This window comes from Nilaparvata lugens, chromosome 6 (genome assembly GCF_014356525.2).
Source record: "Nilaparvata lugens isolate BPH chromosome 6, ASM1435652v1, whole genome shotgun sequence".
In the NCBI taxonomy this organism is placed as follows: Eukaryota; Metazoa; Arthropoda; class Insecta; order Hemiptera; family Delphacidae; genus Nilaparvata; species Nilaparvata lugens.
The window spans coordinates 49,424,382-49,444,948 of NC_052509.1; the positions used below are offsets into that span (position 1 = coordinate 49,424,382).

Here is a 20,567-nt window from a genome sequence, read left to right on the forward strand (position 1 = left end):
ATGATCTGCATAATATGACAAAAATATTACCGTCTAATACCGGCCTCAGTTTGTCATTTTTTTGATGTGATATAATCTGATGTTCATAGTTCATTCCAGTCAATTTTACAATACCATCATCATCATCATGAATATCATAATGACAATATTTAGTCATAGAAATGAATTTAACTCACAAAAACACACTTATTCCTGCAGTAGCAGAATGGCAATAAAGGCTCTTCTTGCCTCACTCTGTCATGGCTGCCCTTAGTTCGCCGTGTAACACATTGAGAGCGCTGAAAGCACACCAACAGCCGCTCTATGGTTTACTATATTTTAGCTCATTGAATGACTCTCACACTCACACTTTCTCTCTCTCGAGGAAATTACACCTTGATGCGCTAGTACGTAACTATTAGTGTTCCAGGTGTGTGCTTTAACAACTACAATGGCCAAATTTTTCATTCAAATATAGATTGAATATAATATATGAATTGCGAAGAAGTGGACTCTCCTTGATTTGAAGCTTTTCTAATTGCAATCTTTGTGGACTAACCACTTTTTTGTAAAGTCAATTCTACGTCGTGCAAGTTGACCAAATGTCAATGTTTCTGAAGTTATACGAACAGTGAAATTCACGTTACAGTAAAAGGTGAGCAACTGATTAACATTGGTTTGCTATCCTGTTTATTATAATATCTATCATCAGCTATTTATCAATGCATAAGATAAGTAAGGTATCAGACCCTCAGAGACAAGTCAAGGAAAACACAAAGCAAGAAAATAATCTTGGAAAAACAAGCCAATATGAATCAAAACCACAAAGTAGAAGGAATTTCTTTCTTCTCTGTGTCAAAACAAAAGCAGGTACAAAACTAAAACGGATCAAAATCAAGAATATCAACTTTCTAAGCTGCTGTCCAACACGAAAAACTCACTTGGTGAGTGCAATGTCTCAGTCAATAGTAATCTTCTTAAAGGCCTCTGAAACTATTTGGCTGGTGGGTTCCTAGCTGCTACTGGTAGCTTGTTGTAGAGACATATAGATGGGCCAAGCCCGAACGAGTTCTGTTCAGTCTTTGGTAAAGCTCATCCAGTCTAAGTCTCCTCCTGGCCTAATTTTGCTTTGCTACTCTTTCCTGCACACAGGCATTTTGCCCATGCATGGAAAAAAATGTGTATTATTTTCTATTTGAAATGTATTTTGTTTGTAACATGAAATAAATAAATAAATAATATGGGTGGATGTCCTGCCTGGTTACAAGCTCCTCCACATTTGCATGTGTTCTACAAAGAGTGTGAACATGTTAGAGGGAGAAGACTGTGAGGAACTTCTCTTTCACAAAGAGGAAACGATGCTGGGCAAGTTTCCCAGCACCATAAAGTATCTGCAGGGCCCTCTCCTGAATGAGCAGGACTTGTGTCACATATTATGTGGCTCCACCCCTATGCCATAAAAAATAATACTCTAAAAAAAGAAATAGAGGACCTTGAGGTAGGATGCAGGAACACAGGAACACAGCATTTCAATTTCCTGAACATGAAAACCGCCCTGCTCAGCCTGCAGCAGACAGCCTCAATGCGGTCAGCCCAAGACAGCTTTCTGATCAGAACAAACCCAAAAACTTTCTCTGGTGCAAAATTATAGACATCCCTATGTCTGAGGATTTGTAAAAAAACAGTCAGAGGCAAACAACCTAGTCTCAAACATTTCAGTCATCCACTACTTGACCGTGATGAAATAAGAAGATGTGGTGTCATCTACACAAATATAAAAGGTAGCACTTCTGTCATCCACACACAAGTCACATCATTCACTACAATCAGAAAGAGAAGAGCCCCCTGGACGAACCCCTAAGGTACTCCACAGTCAACACAATTCCTGATATGAGACAGCAAACCACTAGCTAGTACAGCCTGTCTGCGACCCCACAAGTAGAACTGAAGCAATTGGAGAGGGAACCTTTATTTTACTTTTACTTTTATTTTTACCACCTATATCATTGAGATCAGGGGCATGTCAGGTAAGGTAGGAGGGTAAGGTCAGGGTATCAGCGGAAAATCCGTTGAGTGCTCAGCTCCATGAATTCTTGTACTGGATACAGAGGGTTCTCAGGGGAACCATTGACCCCATAGTGCTTGAGTTTACTTGAAAGGGTTTTATCACAGAATAAGGAAACCAGTGTTCTCTGTGTGTTCTCTACTCCGTGGTTTTATGATCTAGCATGATCTGAGGTCATATAATGTGAGCTCGGCATAAGTCCATGCCATTTAAAACACTAGTCATATAATATACTATCAAAACACACATATTATATTAAACCGATAGCTTTATTTCGATTTGTGAGTAGGTAGCCGTGAAGGAGATATTGTGGTAGATATCCATACTGGATGAAAAGACTAGATTATTGTCTTGACTAGAAATTGAGACTCAATTTTTATTAAATCTGTGGTTGGAAAATATATAGTCTTTTTATTCAGTAAGCTCTATCCTTCTCTAGCTTCTTGCTGTTGTCAAATCGTTTTTTATGCTATAAAGAAATATGATGAACTACGGTACCAGAATATTTGAAGGCAGCCAACTTGAAAGTTGAAAGCAGCCAACTGCGCATAGGTAATTGACTGCTGTATTCCTAATAATAATGAAATTACAGCTTATTGCTAGGCTTTTCGACTGAAATATTTGGCAGAAATGCAGCTGGTTGACTGAATGAAATGTCATAGTACCCTATGCAGGGTAGCTTCTTAAGCTGTGTACACATATTTGCGCTTCCAACCCGCACCGAGCACGCTCTTCCCTCGTACCGCCCTCGTACCACCATCGAACCACAGTTGCTCCTCCCACGCACCCATAATGAACGTTACGGAAGATGTTAGATCTTCTCGCGTTCCCCGGTCGAACCACTGTTGCTCGCCGGTCGATCATCAATCGCTCTGCTGGAGTGACGTTCGGTTGCGGAGCAGAGCGAAAGTCTGTACGCACCTTTAAATGATGTGGGAGGTGTAAATCGGTTCAGGGATCAACTCGCGAGATCGTGACTATGGTCGTTTTGTCAACTGGAAAGATTAGTGCGTGTTGCATGGCACAGCCACCCCTATAAAGGACATATATTATGCCCATGCGAGAATGGCAATGTGGCTAAGTAGTTTCTGTCAACTGGTCAGTCCGAGTGAAAAGCATTGAAAATTCAAAATAGATAAACTTGGGTTGAGCTAACAATTGCCTTCACCATTGACCCCTCAAACGCTTTTCCTCTAAGGAAAAGCTAGATAAACTCCTGCGTCTCTAAGCATGCACAATATTCAAAAAAGAAACATAGAATAGAATAGAATAAAAACATCGTTATTGGAGGCGAAAAGTTGACTTCCAATGACAGGTGAAGATGACACCCAACACAAAAAGTTCAGTGATCCTGTCTCATTTAGGAAAACATCACAAAAGGACCAAAACTATTCTTGCGGTATTTAGTTATTTAGTCAAGTTAGCAACAAGACATCTTTTAAACTTGGAAAATTGTGCTTTCTGAAATATTATTAGAATGAAAGATAATAATTTCTTTAGCATACTTTTTACACTGATACTGGTTTCATTAAATTAATTTGCTAATTTAACAAGAATTCTGCTTGACCGCTCAAGGTAAAAAGAAGTTGATCCATAATGATGTAGATCTAGCTCTAGCCTACTGTATAACTATAACATTTTTTTTAGTACCTAACATGAGGATAAGTCAGGGGAAGATTAATGAAAAATTTAAATAGTTTCGAAACAATATACAGCTTAATTTTTCATACAGTTGTATTTATATTTGATTTTTATGAAGAGAGCCAATGAGATGAAATCATTTCATTATTGACTCTACAATGTCAATATTTGAAAGCAGCACTCCTTGAAACTGATTCCTCGTTGCAAATTCTTTTAAAAAACTTATTTCACTAAGCTTGATGTTCCTCAAGTGTAGGTTGTGAAATAAGTCACCTGTTGAAAAATAATTCCAATTTCTATGAAGATTGAAATAAGATAGTTACATAACTTTCTATTTGAAATGCGGAGGCTACTTCTTGTCTCTTGGATAGCAATGGTTAGCAGATTGAATTACTTTTCGTCACATTAGCTAGGGTTATCAACGTATATATTTTTACAACTCATATTTCTCTATATATAAGCTAACAGTATTGACCCACATTTGAACTATATGCCTACTACTGCATACAATAGCCGATTAGATTTGCATAAAAAATTGGATTCAGTTATATATAGAGCCATTCATATCTTCTTCAATTGTGAGCTTGTAAAAGAATGGAAGGAATATAGAGGACACATCTAGAAGGTAGGAATCTGCATACTGTTTTTGAATAACTCTAAAACCAACTCAATAATTTTATTTCGGTCCTTTAAATAAATTATAAATCTATTTTGGAAAAACCAGTGTGGAAATGAACTTTACAGTTCATGGAAATGGATTTAAATTTATTATGTATTCTGGTCTTCGCACACTTTATCATTCAAAATCACAATATGTCACAAGTCCGGTATTTGTCACAATAATATGAATCTATCTCTAGAAATTTCAAATTCAATTCCTTTGGAATGCATTTTAGGCTACCTTATAGACTCTTTACATTATACGAATAAGGACTATGAGTGAAATGAGAGATAGTATTGACTTTCCAATGGAATATGTAGGGTATAGGATAATTATTATGATACAAAAAAAATCAGCTATCTTTCTTGATGATAGAACCTCTATGTTTTTGCAGATATATTGTCTTATTTTCCTTATTGAGTTGTATATGTTTCTTCTTGATTTATGTTTTATCATTCATTTAATTCCAGATTTTTATGTATGAGGTCGATGGCTGTTTAACTGTAACTGATTATGTAAGTAGTTTAATAAGATAGATGGATAAATAGATGATGAATTTATTTTTGCTCAACAAAATATACAAATCAAATAAAGATACAGAATACAATTATTTTTATAAAAACTATACAGAATGAGCATAAAGTCTTGCCCTGATTTCAAAAATTTATTACAGAATAACCATTTGACATATCAATTTATATCTGGGGCTGTTACATAGGTTAGTGTTAGTAGGTTTTTTTTATATCACTTACATTAGTAAACTTCAACGTGTGCCCCCTTGGTAGCCTGGAGAATGTCAAAGTGGTATTCCAGTTCTCACCAGGTGTTTTGTAACATGTGTTCTGTCACAGTACCCACAGCAGCTTGTTAACTATAGTTCCCCAAACGAAAATGGGTCTCTCAAGGTCACTGCAATGTTGCCACTGTTGTCCACCCCTTACTCGACCAGTCTATATACATTGACTATATTTCTACACCCTGAAGATAGCTCTTTCCTTCTCATACCTTCCCTCTTCCTCTTTTCCGTCACTACCTGTCACAAATTCTTTTGAGCACGTCAGGTTCAAAAGTTCTATTGTGTCATTCCTTGAAGTTAGAACAATAACATCCCCGGTTACCTCCTCCCCGCCACCGCTATCTTCTTCAACATCATGAAATGGAGGAAATAATATTGTTATGTATAATGTATAACTCTTTATTGAGTCATGACATCAAGAAATCCAATTTTATAATCATGATTAGATTTTTCTTCATAAATGCAACTATTTATAAACTGAGCTATTACTTCATAAAGGTTACTTTTATAATAATCAATTGGAAGTGGAGTGATGTAATTTTATTCATTTTATTCATTATTCTTGTAGTGCCCACTTCACTCTGCATTTTCCAATTTGCATGAATTCTCATTTGATCAATTCTCATTCAAACATCAGTACAGCTGTTGAAAGTTATATGTATTATATATAATATATAATCATTATGTACAATACATTTGGAAAACTGTGAACTATATTATTGTCTAGGGATGGGTATCGATACATCGATGTTTCAACATTAAACATCGATGTTTTTCACTTATCGATGGTTTTACCTAGACATCGGTCATCCGATGTTTTTCCCAACTAAAATGAATTTTTCATTTAGGCTCTCTGTATTTTTATGTGAGACTGTTGGATACTCTTGAAGATTTACATAACTTCTGTAGCTCTTGTCAAGGTTAGATACTTATTTAGAATTAAATAAGAGGTCGTATTCTTTGTTTCTTAGGAAGAAACAGTTTTTTCTTATTACAAGTGCTTTCCTCAACATACGTTTAACACCAATTAATCTAGATCTGGAATAGAGGTCCTCGTATTGTAAGGAGTGTAGATATCCATATAAAAAAACTTTAATCATTTCCATTACCTAAATAAAACTATCAGGTATTGAATGATACGATATGAATAACAATGATTGCTAAAATTAGCTTAGGATGAAATTCCAGACAGAATCTTCAAGGATATACCGAGAGGTTTCTGACTTAACTATGAAGATGACAAATCTACCTATAATAGAGTTGATGTATCTTTCTAGTCACAACCTGACTTCAATTATTCGAAAGACTGTTACTTGAATACCACAAGTCCAAAATTGCTGTAATTTCTGTTCTTCTCTCTGAAACATGGCTGGCTGGTGTGTGGTTGTAATTTTGTGCTCTCTAAATAATTTTCTATTAAGTGAATTTATTAATGTTTTAACTTGAGTTTAAAACGTTTATAGTGTTCTATTTTGTCTATATATTGTTATTTGTGTATACAAGCCAATAGCCACTGTTTTTCAACTATAACCCTTTGACTGCCGGACGATTATGCGAGTAAACGCAGGGGAGTGACTAGCGCTACTGTCTGAGTACTGCCAGCCGTATTTGCGTACTGCATGTCCAGAATGCCACGCCAAATCACTGATTTTGCAGACATCTGATAGAAAATCTGTAACTTCTTTCATATTGATAGTACATATGTGATTCTCATATCATTTTTTTCATAATTTCATATTCTTGATCATTATGCCAGTAGTGATCTTGAAATTTCATATATATTCACATTTTCTAAGTTGGAAAAAAAATTTATTTAAAATTTTTTTTTTCAACTTGAAACGTATATTGATGTTATGAAATTTCTCAAAGTAAATAACAATATATGAAATGATCAGCTTTTTTTGATGAATAAACCCTGAAAATCTCATTGAAATCTGTTCAATAACAATAATTCGAGACTTTTTTTAGTTAACCCTTGTAAAATTGCCAAGGGTCAATAGGAGGTTACCCTTATTGAGATGATCATATTATGTCAAATATGAGTATGTGCAGCTCATAACTATAATAACTGTAATACTGCAATGTTATTTGGATTTTATATTCAAAATTTATTTATATTATTTCAATAGTAATAATGTACATACCGGTAATAATGAAGAAAAGTTCTCACTACAAAAAGAAGAAATATGTAAAATCTATCATTTTGAACTAATGACAGTTCCAACTTATTACTTGAATGTACTATTGATTGGTATAATAAACAAATAAAATAGTATGATAAATGAATATCTGCATTAGAGCTATTTACAACTAATCATTCACACTTTATTTACTTAGAAATTGCAACGATGTTGTATGGACAAGAGATGCTGTACAAATGAAAAATAAAACTCACTGTGTTACTAACACTGTTTAGAAAGCATTCTTGATATCAGCTGTTTCATATGTCAGCCAAAGCTAACATGATTATGTGAACAAGCAGTTGAATTGATGAAATTCAAAGCAAAATACTTGCTGAACAGTAAGTGAAATCTCATTATTTATTTTTTTTCATGTATAGAAATATTTCTCTTTATTTTGATACAAAAAAACGTGAAAATAGAGAGAAAATTCACTCATGATAAATAAAAAACTTGAATGCCGATTAGATCGGCGCGCGGCATTTCTCGCACTCATACCCATTGGCGATGAAATCGGCTCTTGCATTTCTAGCATGAAAAGGCACAGCCGATGAGATCGGCTTCTGGCAGTCCTAGCTTATAATAGAACAGCCGATTATATCGGCTCTTGGCAGTCAAAGGAGTAAGTTAGCTGGATAAGTAATTAGCTCGTAGTGACTAGATGCTTAGGCTTGTAAGAAACAGTTTTTTCTTATTACAAGTGCTTTCCTCAACATACGTTTAACACCAATTAATCTAGATCTGGAATAGAGGTCCTCGTATTGTAAGGAGTGTAGATATCCATATAAAAAAACTTAATCATTTCCATTACCTAAATAAAACTATCAGGTATTGAATGATACGATATGAATAACAATGATTGCTAAAATTAGCTTAGGATGAAATTCCAGACAGAATCTTCAAGGATATACCGAGAGGTTTCTGACTTAACTATGAAGATGACAAATCTACCTATAATAGAGTTGATGTATCTTTCTAGTCACAACCTGACTTCAATTATTCGAAAGACTGTTACTTGAATACCACAAGTCCAAAATTGCTGTAATTCCAGTTAGTAACTGTTAAAATATTGGAACAATAGCTCCAGATAAAATTGTAGTCACTTTAGAAGTTGTTTGTACTATTAAGTATTCCGAGATTATGAAAAAATATACCAATGAATCAATCAACTTCCAAAATAATTGAGTTATATCTATACAAAATAATAAACTAATACTCTGTAAGCTTATTAACAGAAGTGTTGTGGGTTCAATCAAATTGATTGCCCCGTTTTATCATTTTTATCAAGAATAAGTGTAAAGTATCATATACTGTACATTGTATCATTTTCACTTTATTAATACTAATAAAATTCCATTCATTCATCGTTTCTGATGCTTTTGAGTATTTATTTATTCAAAATTATTTAATTTTGAGATAAAAATTCCCAAGTGAAAAAAGAAAATGGTAGCTATAAGGATAACCGCTGAGTTTTGGACACTTCAAATACAACATTATTTGTAGTCTCCTATCATCCAGGAACAATACCCTAGAATGTTCGACACTACTTCTGAAATACTCTGTATAATAGTCTTTGTAGTATCATCCGTAAATGTAAGGCAATGCGTTGATGTTTAAAACATCGATGTTTAAAACATCGATGTTTAAAACATCGATGTTTAAAAACATCAATGTTTACTGTTCGATGTTTTTCACTTATTGATGTTAAGGTGAAAAAAACATTGATGTTCAAAACATCGATGTTTTGTCTTTCGATACCCAGCCCTAATTATTGTCCTCATCATAGTCAACAATCCATCGAAGACAAACAATACTCCTCACAAGAAAAATACTTCACTCTCACACCCTCTCTCACACACACATTCACTTTCTCTCTTACTAGCCACCCTTAGTACAAAGTGGCAACAGTGTTGGTAGACGGGTGGTGGTGTCAAGAAGAAACTTCGACCTTGAGGGACCCATTTTCGTTTGGCCAACTATAGCCTTCAATTTGTCAATGTCAGCAACTGGTGTGGCGAAGACTCTGTCCTTGATATGTCCCCATAAAAAAGTCAAGGGGAGTAATGTCTGGAGAGCAGGGTGGCCAGGGTGTTGGACCATCCCTTCCAATCCACCGATCCAGAAATGTTCAATCTAGGAAATTACACACTATCAAAGCCCAGTGGGAGGGTGCTCCATATTGCTGGAAAATTGTCCATGGTTGATAATCTTCTAACTGTGGTGTAATGAACTGTTGCAACATGTCTAAGTAAATGTTAGCGCTAATGATTTTTCCGTGAAGAAAAACGACCCAAAAACCTTGCTGTGCATTAGGCCACACCAAACATAAACATTCTCACTGTCTCGCTGTAACTGTACAGTAGTGTGTTAATTCTCTGATCCCCATATACAGACATTATGCTTATTTACCATTCCACTGACATGAAAGGTAGATTCATCTGTAAAACATATGCAATTTAAGTAATCATCAGCACCATCAATCCTGTTGAGAATCTCAGTTGCAAATTCTGCACATCTCAGCAAATCATTCAGTTGCAAGGCCTGTACGATTTGCACTTTATAAGCATGCAACCTAAGCCTTTTATGAAGAATTTTCACAACACTTGCTTGCGGTATTTGGAGTTCACGTGATGCTTGACGAGTTGATTTAGACAGACTCTGTTGAAATGATTGCCAAACACGATCAACAGTTGCTTCACTCACACTAGGCCTGCCACTTCTAGGAAGATCTTCAATGCTGCTTGTTTCTTTGAATCTGTCATACCATCGCTTTATTGATTTAAAATCAGGAGGGCTGCGTAACCTGCGTTCATAAGAAGCCCAAAAATTATGCTGAACACTGATGGGCGATTTTGACCGCAACTAACGTGAACTAACAGACAGCGTCATTGTTTAGGACCACTAGCGCCATCTATTGGTCAAAAAAACTACTAACACTAACCTATGTAACAGCGCCAGATTTAAATTATTATGTCAAACGGTATAAATTTCTGTAATAATTTTTTAAAATTAGGGCAAGACTTTATGCTCATTCTGTATTACTTAGATTTATTCTATTTTACTTTTGTAAACTTCTAAATGGTTTTTATTTCTATACTTATAAAGGAAATGGTACCTACAACCTACTTTGCTGCTCATAAACTTCTAAATGGTTTTTATTTCTATACTTTATAGAGGAAATGGTACCTACAACCTACTTTGCTGCTCATAAACAAAGCGTCAATGCACAAGTAAATTAGGAAGATTTTTTAAAGATGATTAAACAAATAATTAATTATAGCTTTAACTTTTGCTAACACCGTATATCTTTGTCAATATATTTATACTGTATAAGAAATATCCTGGAAAAAGTGATATGCTCATGACCACCAAAAAATCTCAATGTCTTAAACATCACCTGACTAAGTTCTGTCACATCACCACATTCTGTCAGAAGCCTCTCTCTATCAATGAAATTTTAAACAGCATCACAGACTCATGAATATCTCCCATTAAATTCTTATAAAGGTTTCTGCTGCCTTGCTGAAGTATATTATCACAAAAAATGTGGGCTATTTAAGTATAAACTGTATAATAACTGATTCAAAAATTTGTTTGATTGAATCTCATCATTTGTGAATTATATAGACTAAAACAACTATACAGAATGAGCATAAAGTCTTGCCCTGATTTCAAAAATTTATTACAGAATAACCATTTGACATATCAATTTATATCTGGGGCTGTTACATAGGTTAGTGTTAGTAGGTTTTTTTTATATCACTTACATTAGTAAACTTCAACGTGTGCCCCCTTGGTAGCCTGGAGAATGTCAAAGTGGTATTCCAGTTCTCACCAGGTGTTTTGTAACATGTGTTCTGTCACAGTACCCACAGCAGCTTGTTAACTATAGTTCCCCAAACGAAAATGGGTCTCTCAAGGTCACTGCAATGTTGCCACTGTTGTCCACCCCTTACTCGACCAGTCTATATACATTGACTATATTTCTACACCCTGAAGATAGCTCTTTCCTTCTCATACCTTCCCTCTTCCTCTTTTCCGTCACTACCTGTCACAAATTCTTTTGAGCACGTCAGGTTCAAAAGTTCTATTGTGTCATTCCTTGAAGTTAGAACAATAACATCCCCGGTTACCTCCTCCCCGCCACCGCTATCTTCTTCAACATCATGAAATGGAGGAAATAATATTGTTATGTATAATGTATAACTCTTTATTGAGTCATGACATCAAGAAATCCAATTTTATAATCATGACTAGATTCTTCTTCATAAATGCAACTATTTATAAACTGAGCTATTACTTCATAAAGGTTACTTTTATAATAATCAATTGGAAGTGGAGTGATGTAATTTTATTTATTTTATTCATTATTCTTGTAGTGCCCACTTCACTCTGCATTTTTCAATTTGCATGAATTCTCATTTGATCAATTCTCATTCAAACATCAGTACAGCTGTTGAAAGTTGTATGTATTATAATTATATAATATATAATCATTATGTACAATACATTTGGAAAACTGTGAACTATATTATTGTCTAGGGATGGGTATCGATACATCGATGTTTCAACATTAAACATCGATGTTTTTCACTTATCGATGGTTTTACCTAGACATCGGTCATCCGATGTTTTTCCCAACTAAAATGAATTTTTCATTTAGGCTCTCTGTATTTTTATGTGAGACTGTTGGATACTCTTGAAGATTTACATAACTTCTGTAGCTCTTGTCAAGGTTAGATACTTATTTAGAATTAAATAAGAGGTCGTATTCTTTGTTTCTTAGGAAGAAACAGTTTTTTCTTATTACAAGTGCTTTCCTCAACATACGTTTAACACCAATTAATCTAGATCTGGAATAGAGGTCCTCGTATTGTAAGGAGTGTAGATATCCATATAAAAAAACTTTAATCATTTCCATTACCTAAATAAAACTATCAGGTATTGAATGATACGATATGAATAACAATGATTGCTAAAATTAGCTTAGGATGAAATTCCAGACAGAATCTTCAAGGATATACCGAGAGGTTTCTGACTTAACTATGAAGATGACAAATCTACCTATAATAGAGTTGATGTATCTTTCTAGTCACAACCTGACTTCAATTATTCGAAAGACTGTTACTTGAATACCACAAGTCCAAAATTGCTGTAATTCCAGTTAGTAACTGTTAAAATATTGGAACAATAGCTCCAGATAAAATTGTAGTCACTTTAGAAGTTGTTTTGTACTATTAAGTATTCCGAGATTATGAAAAAATATACCAATGAATCAATCAACTTCCAAAATAATTGAGTTATATCTATACAAAATAATAAACTAATACTCTGTAAGCTTATTAACAGAAGTGTTGTGGGTTCAATCAAATTGATTTTGCCCCGTTTTATCATTTTTATCAAGAATAAGTGTAAAGTATCATATACTGTACATTGTATCATTTTCACTTTATTAATACTAATAAAATTCTATTCATTCATCGTTTCTGATGCTTTTGAGTATTTATTTATTCAAAATTATTTAATTTTGAGATAAAAATTCCCAAGTGAAAAAAGAAAATGGTAGGTATAAGGATAAACGCTGAGTTTTGGACACTTCAAATACAACATTATTTGTAGTCTCCTATCATCCAGGAACAATACCCTAGAATGTTCGACACTACTTCTGAAATACTCTGTATAATAGTCTTTGTAGTATCATCCGTAAATGTATGGCGATGCGTTGATGTTTAAAACATTGATGTTTAAAAACATCAATGTTTACTGTTCGATGTTTTTCACTTATTGATGTTAAGGTGAAAAAAACATTGATGTTCAAAACATCGATGTTTTGTCTTTCGATACCCAGCCCTAATTATTGTCCTCATCATAGTCAACAATCCATCGAAGACAAACAATACTCCTCACAAGAAAAATACTTCACTCTCACACCCTCTCTCACACACACATTCACTTTCTCTCTTACTAGCCACCCTTAGTACAAAGTGGCAACAGTGTTGGTAGACGGGTGGTGGTGTCAAGAAGAAACTTCGACCTTGAGGGACCCATTTTCGTTTGGTCAACTATAGCCTTCAATTTGTCAATGTCAGCAACTGGTGTGGCGAAGACTCTGTCCTTGATATGTCCCCATAAAAAAGTCAAGGGGAGTAATGTCTGGAGAGCAGGGTGGCCAGGGTGTTGGACATCCCTTCCAATCCACCGATCCAGAAATGTTCAATCTAGGAAATTACACACTATCAAAGCCCAGTGGGAGGGTGCTCCATATTGCTGGAAAATTGTCCATGGTTGATAATCTTCTAACTGTGGTGTAATGAACTGTTGCAACATGTCTAAGTAAATGTTAGCGCTAATGATTTTTCCGTGAAGAAAAACGACCCAAAAACCTTGCTGTGCATTAGGCCACACCAAACATAAACATTCTCACTGTCTCGCTGTAACTGTACAGTAGTGTGTTAATTCTCTGATCCCCATATACAGACATTATGCTTATTTACCATTCCACTGACATGAAAGGTAGATTCATCTGTAAAACATATGCAATTTAAGTAATCATCAGCACCATCAATCCTGTTGAGAATCTCAGTTGCAAATTCTGCACATCTCAGCAAATCATTCAGTTGCAAGGCCTGTACGATTTGCACTTTATAAGCATGCAACCCAAGCCTTTTATGAAGAATTTTCACAACACTTGCTTGCGGTATTTGGAGTTCACGTGATGCTTGACGAGTTGATTTAGACAGACTCTGTTGAAATGATTGCCAAACATGATCAACAGTTGCTTCACTCACACTAGGCCTGCCACTTCTAGGAAGATCTTCAATGCTGCTTGTTTCTTTGAATCTGTCATACCATCGCTTTATTGATTTAAAATCAGGAGGGCTGCGTTCATAAGAAGCCCAAAAATTATGCTGAACACTGATGGCGTGATGGGCGATTTCGTTTCGTGAAACCAAAGCACAGATTGTGCTTTTTCCTGCTTCGACGCCATTTTGACCGCAACTAACGTGAACTAACAGACAGCGTCATTGTTTAGGACCACTAGCGCCATCTATTGGTCAAAAAAACTACTAACACTAACCTATGTAACAGCGCCAGATTTAAATTATTATGTCAAACGGTATAAATTTCTGTAATAAATTTTTAAAATTAGGGCAAGACTTTATGCTCATTCTGTATTACTTAGATTTATTCTATTTTACTTTTGTAAACTTCTAAATGGTTTTTATTTCTATACTTTATAAAGGAAATGGTACCTACAACCTACTTTGCTGCTCATAAACTTCTAAATGGTTTTTATTTCTATACTTTATAGAGGAAATGGTACCTACAACCTACTTTGCTGCTCATAAACAAAGCGTCAATGCACAAGTAAAATTAGGAAGATTTTTTAAAGATGATTAAACAAATAATTAATTATAGCTTTAACTTTTGCTAACACCGTATATCTTTGTCAATATATTTATACTGTATAAGAAATATCCTGGAAAAAAGTGATATGCTCATGACCACCAAAAAATCTCAATGTCTTAAACATCACCTGACTAAGTTCTGTCACATCACCACATTCTGTCAGAAGCCTCTCTCTATCAATGAAATTTTAAACAGCATCACAGACTCATGAATATCTCCCATTAAATTCTTATAAAGGTTTCTGCTGCCTTGCTGAAGTATATTATCACAAAAAATGTGGGCTATTTAAGTATAAACTGTATAATAACTGATTCAAAAATTTGTTTGATTGAATCTCATCATTTGTGAATTATATAGACTAAAAACAACTATAAAAAATAAATAAGTCCATTTGATTATGGTACAGAAATTTATCTAAAATCTTACTAAAATTTAATTATCATGATCAACTATAAGAACGGTGGCTAACATAACTGAAGCATCACTCTGTATTTCTATTGACAGGATACTTTCATTCGCATGATCAGATTTTCAAATAAAGCGGTCGTGATACTGGTTAACAACACCAAGGATTGTCCAGACTGTGCTAAAGCTTTGCAACTAGTCAAGGTGTGTCAATAGAAACGATTAATCTATCATTGACTTTGTGGCTAAATCAATTTTGAAACTACAGTACATTATATCAACTTTAAAAAGTGTGTTGTTGGTTATCCATCTTGTTTCCACTATTATTATCACTATTAAATTTTATAAAACTTTAAAGTGAAAAAGCACTCACATTATTTGATGTGGCGACGTCCGTTTCGTGCTGGTATTGCACATTTTCAAGCCAAACAGGAACTGAAGTGTTTAAGGTTATGAGGGTGAAATTTGGTTGGGGTGGAGGGGAATTTTGATGGTTAATGGAGGAGTATTTAAATGAGTTTGTCAAACAGGGTGTGGGAGGAAAAGTTGATTTGGTCATTTAGAATATTGTTTGGCTGTTGTTTGGTGTGTTTGTATATTTCAAACTGTTCTAGTACATTTAATTTTCTGTTTTTGTGGGAATAGTGGAGAAAAAAAACAGAAAATTAAATGTACTAGAACAGTTTGAAATATACAAACACACCAAACAACAGCCAAACAATATTCTAAATGACCAAATCAACTTTTCCTCCCACACCCTGTTTGACAAACTCATTTAAATACTCCTCCATTAACCATCAAAATTCCCCTCCACCCCAACCAAATTTCACCCTCATAACCTTAAACACTTCAGTTCCTGTTTGGCTTGAAAATGTGCAATACCAGCACGAAACGGACGTCGCCACATCTAATAATGTGAGTGCTTTTTCACTTTAAAGTTTTATAAAATTTAATAGTGATTTAAAAAGTTGTTTATCAACATATCAAGTAAATTTTATCATGTATAATAATATATAATTCAAGTATTTTCCATGTATTATCAAGTAACATATATCATGTATAATTTATATTTATCTCTCTTCATTGTTATCATTATTTAGTTATCACTCAATGTTTACAGCAAAAGCTGAAGAGCTCTAAAGTACAGTGCTTGGTCCACGATCATGTGTCTGAAATATCAGGAGAGTTTGATTTCAATTTAAATGGTTATATTTTCCCTGCTGTTTATTTCTTCAAGGATGGTGAAGAGGTAAAATATATTTCTTCTATGTTTGGTTTTGGAGCACCAACTTCAAAAATCTATTTTGTGAAAATAATTGAGGACTGAAGACTGAAAAGTTTATTTCGGACTAAAGTGTAACCTTACCGTATCTAAATTTGGAAGAGGAATAGCACAAGGTTGCCTTATTTTTTCTCTCCCTATCATTTTGATGGGTCGCCGTCTGCCCTGAAAGCCACCACTCACCAAAAAAATGGTCAGTTTTTACGGACGCTACCAAGCGGAACAGTGAAAGACAAACTGGGTCTATTCCTATTTTACATCTATCATTTTTTGGCAGCACTGAACCTGTATTCCTCTTAGTTTGTAGAAGCATTAAAAAGGCTGAAAAGTAAATAGGCCTATTGAAAGTGTTTTACAGAAGTTATCATTAGTTTTAGTAATATTCTTAAATTGGGGAATTCCATCATATTCAGGGAATCAATAAATTTATGAAAACATGATGTTAATATAATTTTCTCTTAAATCTCCTTCTAGTATCTAACTGAATTGGAAACAAAACTAAGATATTTATAGGCTCGGATCAGAGAAGGTTGTCAATTTTGCCTACATTTGGTCAATAGAATTTTTCGCGTGGATTTCCGCGCGTAAACCAAGCTTGTCGTGTGCGTGAAGCGACCTAGTTTGTCGTCGTCCCAGTTTGACGAAATAGCCCAATTCGTCCCAATTTTTTTGGTTGTGATGGTTTTAAGGGCTGGCGAAACTCTACGACCCCATTTTGATGATGCACTTATTGTATGAATCAACTAGCAGGAACCCGTGCTTCGCAAGGATCTATTTTCAAACTTGATAATCTGAAAACTTGACGTAATGAAATTTTGAAGAATTGAAAATAGGCCTATAACCATCCTTGGTTAATTGAGAATCTAGCCTATATGGAACATTTCAAGTTAATCAGTCCAGTAGTTCAGACGTGATGATGCGTCAAACATAATTTTCCTATCCCGTATGTGTATAAGCCAACTCTTTATTTTATTATAGATATGGTTAATGACTGCAAGAGATTTAAAACAACAGAACTGAAAGTTGTCAACCATTTAGAGAGGCTTTTGTTTGAGCCGAATGAAATCTTCTTTCTATCTTCCATATATATATATATATATATATATATATATATATATATATAAATTAATGTCTGCTTGTGTGTTTGTTCCCTATGACTTGAAAAATATTTGACATAACGGCATGAAACTTTGGGAATATGTTGTGTGATGGTTTCTGACCAGAAATTTTAATAGGGTGGCTAATAATGATTATTTTTTTATTAATCCAATCCATTTTACAGACCTATGTTTTCGAAATTGTCGGCCTAGCGGCTACCGAAGAACGGAAAGATGATCATAATTCAAGATTATATTGAGATAATATGATTTAGCATCTAAAGTTACCAGCTGTAATAAACACGTCACCCTATGATAAATTGTGTAGTCTACTGGTATTACAACGGTAGTTTGGAGTTGAAGTATAGTTTATTGGTACCAGCTGTAAGTTAATGGTTCCTTAGAAGACCTATACAAATAATTATCACTTCCCTATCATTGAGTAACCGGAAAATATTGGAAAAAAATTATTCACCTCATGGAAGAGAGTTGTTCATATTGCATACATTAATGACAGAATATATTTTTTTAATTTAGCTTAGCTTATATTCATCCTAAAATGGAAGATGGATAGAATATGTAATTCTGTGTGATTCATCGTACATTGCATATTTCGTCGACCATCTATTAACAATCAACAACTATGAAAACATTGAATTCATCTTTGAAAAACTGATTTATCCTATCTAGTTTTTTTTTTTTTAATTCAACACTTTACTGTTAGATATTACTACCAATTGATTGAGAATAATATGTTTTGGGAATAAAGAATGCTGCATGACTAAGCACATAGGAAGTCCGTATTCAGATGTAAATGAAAATATTGATTGTCAGATAAATTTCATGATTCACCAAATAAATTGAAGTGTGACATGAGATACATTGACTTTTTGGCGGTATGAAGTTCCCAGGTAAGCTAGTTGTAAATAAAGCTTTATTATTAATAGTCAATGCTGAAAAAAGACAGGCTCAATCACCAGGAATACTATAAATTCTATGAAGGACCAGTAAGCCATTAATTTTGAGTAGTTCAATCACTTCCATTATAGACACTGGATACATTATGGACAATCAATACATATGAAATTTATTAGCTACAAAAGAAAAAACTTTCTTTGAAAAAGAAGAAAATGTTTTCAGGCTACCATGAACAATCGTGCAAAATTTCAAGTTTTTAGGCTCAGTAGTTTGGGCTGTGGTGTGATTTCAGTCTGTCGGGGCTTAGCCTTTTATAAGTATAGAGATAAATCAAAATTACAATATTCTTAATCTCTAAGAGGCTAGAGCTCACATCGAGCTGGAAAGCCAGAAGAAGAAGATTTTTTATTCCTTCTATAAACATAAAAAATAAATGAGTTACAGAATGACTTAGAATATCTTTAGTCTATCAAAAGTCTTTCAACTTTGAAGAATAACTGCAGTGTAGGCTACTATTTGAACAGGGGAGATGGTATTATTATAGGTAGGCCAATAAATAGGTAGAGTCGATTTTGAGTAAGAAGACTGAAAACTCGAGTTAGAAGACTGAAAACTCCATATTTATTAACACTTACTGACAACAATTATTGGCAACAATTTATAGTGTGAAGAAGTCTGTACTCGTGTTCACAGGAGATTGATATTGTAACAGTACCGTTATTACAACCAAAACTATAGTTTTCCATATTTCAAAACAGGTACCTACCTACTTACCTAATGGTTGTGACAATTCCAAGTCTTTTTATCCAATCAGCTCACTATAAAGTTGATGGAGGATTTTTGTATTAGGAATGCTGTTGAACTTTTAATTCTTTAATTCATCTAGGAAGCGTACTATCAAAAAAAGTATATCACCTGAGCTTATAATTATTAAAGGTGTTTCTGTTTACACACCTATATAGCTACATGTAGCTATAGGAATACGTCTCTGGAAGATGTTAAATCCACGTATTACGCAATTTGTCCCGTTCACACCAGCGTAGCGTACATTTAACATTGATGGCAGATAGGACGGCTGCCTTTGAAAGACTTATTCCTGTGTGTAAACTGATAATAAATTCCTGATAATGTGTAAACTGACACTGATAAATTACTGCAAGTTCAGATTGGAGGTTGAAATATGTATCTATCCACCCTAGCTGTTAGAATAGCTTTATCCTATATAATATAGTACTGTAGCTATATTTTGAGAACTGAGGGCCTGTTAAATATTAATCATAATTAAATTCCATAAGAACCAATCAGAGAAGCGTTTTCTGAGAAGAAGCCTTCACTTATTGTACTGTATCTCGTGGCATTTAATTGGGATTAAAAGTTAACAGACGAGACTTGTGCAACCGGGTGTCAGATTTACTACCATACTATCGTAATATTTGAACAAGATTGAATTACCTCTATTGTAATATCCATTTTGGTTTCTTTCAGATTTCAAGCTATGTTCAGACAGAAATCCTACCCGAGAATATTGCAACAGGTCTTCTGCTGTTAAATTGATAGAAAAGATTAGATATAATTTGGAAAGAAAAAAAAATTATTATTAAATAGCCTGATCTAATACATTTTATTAAACCTACTGCTATGTAAGTTAGTTAGATATTTTTCATCCTGCAAATAAAAAAAAGAACACTAGTATAAATAACGCTGTGTAGGTACGCTTTTGGGTACATTGATTTTCCACCACCTTCTACAACGTAAAATCGCTTAGCCACTTTGTAAAGTGATGCACATGGTTTGAAGTCAAGGTCCACGTTAAGGTCTGTTCAGACCAACCTATTTTGATCTACAGAGTGGCAGAGCAACAGAGCACAGATATCTGAGCGTCCACCGAGTTTGTGTTCACATCAAAAAACATCTGTGGGCCGACAGAGCTTTTCGCTCTGCTCTCAGTTGCGCTCTGGTCGAGGGAAAATTATGTTAAACCAATATGTGCTGTGTTAATACACGGCATTCATTTATAAATTCATTTTATTAAAATGTTCCTTTGCTCATTAGGGGCAATGATGATGATAGCAGTGATGATGATCTTATTTTGCTATACTCTTGCAATAGTAGTGGTTGATCTCATTGGGTGCA

At 34.3% G+C, this 20,567-nt stretch overlaps 1 protein-coding gene across 2 annotated transcripts; it reads left to right on the forward strand.

Moving 5' to 3' along the window:
• The first annotated feature begins 3,825 nt into the window (after nucleotides 1-3,825).
• On the forward strand, nucleotides 3,826-20,039 carry LOC111043704. 2 transcript variants are annotated; one of them, XM_022328732.2, is made up of 5 exons: nucleotides 3,826-4,310; nucleotides 4,817-4,861; nucleotides 15,237-15,341; nucleotides 16,258-16,386; nucleotides 19,920-20,039. In XM_022328732.2, exons 2-5 carry the CDS (start codon nucleotides 4,823-4,825, stop codon nucleotides 19,986-19,988), a joined length of 342 nt encoding a protein of 113 aa, XP_022184424.2. In that variant the 5' UTR covers nucleotides 3,826-4,310; nucleotides 4,817-4,822; the 3' UTR covers nucleotides 19,989-20,039. The 2 variants fall into 2 exon arrangements, with proteins under 2 accessions (XP_022184424.2, XP_022184423.2); XM_022328731.2 differs by having other exon boundaries at nucleotides 3,828-4,061.
• Nucleotides 20,040-20,567: the final 528 nt, after the last annotated feature.

Bases quoted from the DNA above. Each gene is read 5' to 3' on its own strand.
- LOC111043704 (XM_022328731.2), top strand. From the start codon at position 4,026: ATGCGGAGGCTACTTCTTGTCTCTTGGATAGCAATG. The intron at 4,062-4,816 runs GTTAGCAGATTG...ATTTAATTCCAG, and splicing joins TTGTCTCTTGGATAGCAATG to ATTTTTATGTATGAGGTCGA. The intron at 4,862-15,236 runs GTAAGTAGTTTA...TTCTATTGACAG, and splicing joins GTTTAACTGTAACTGATTAT to GATACTTTCATTCGCATGAT.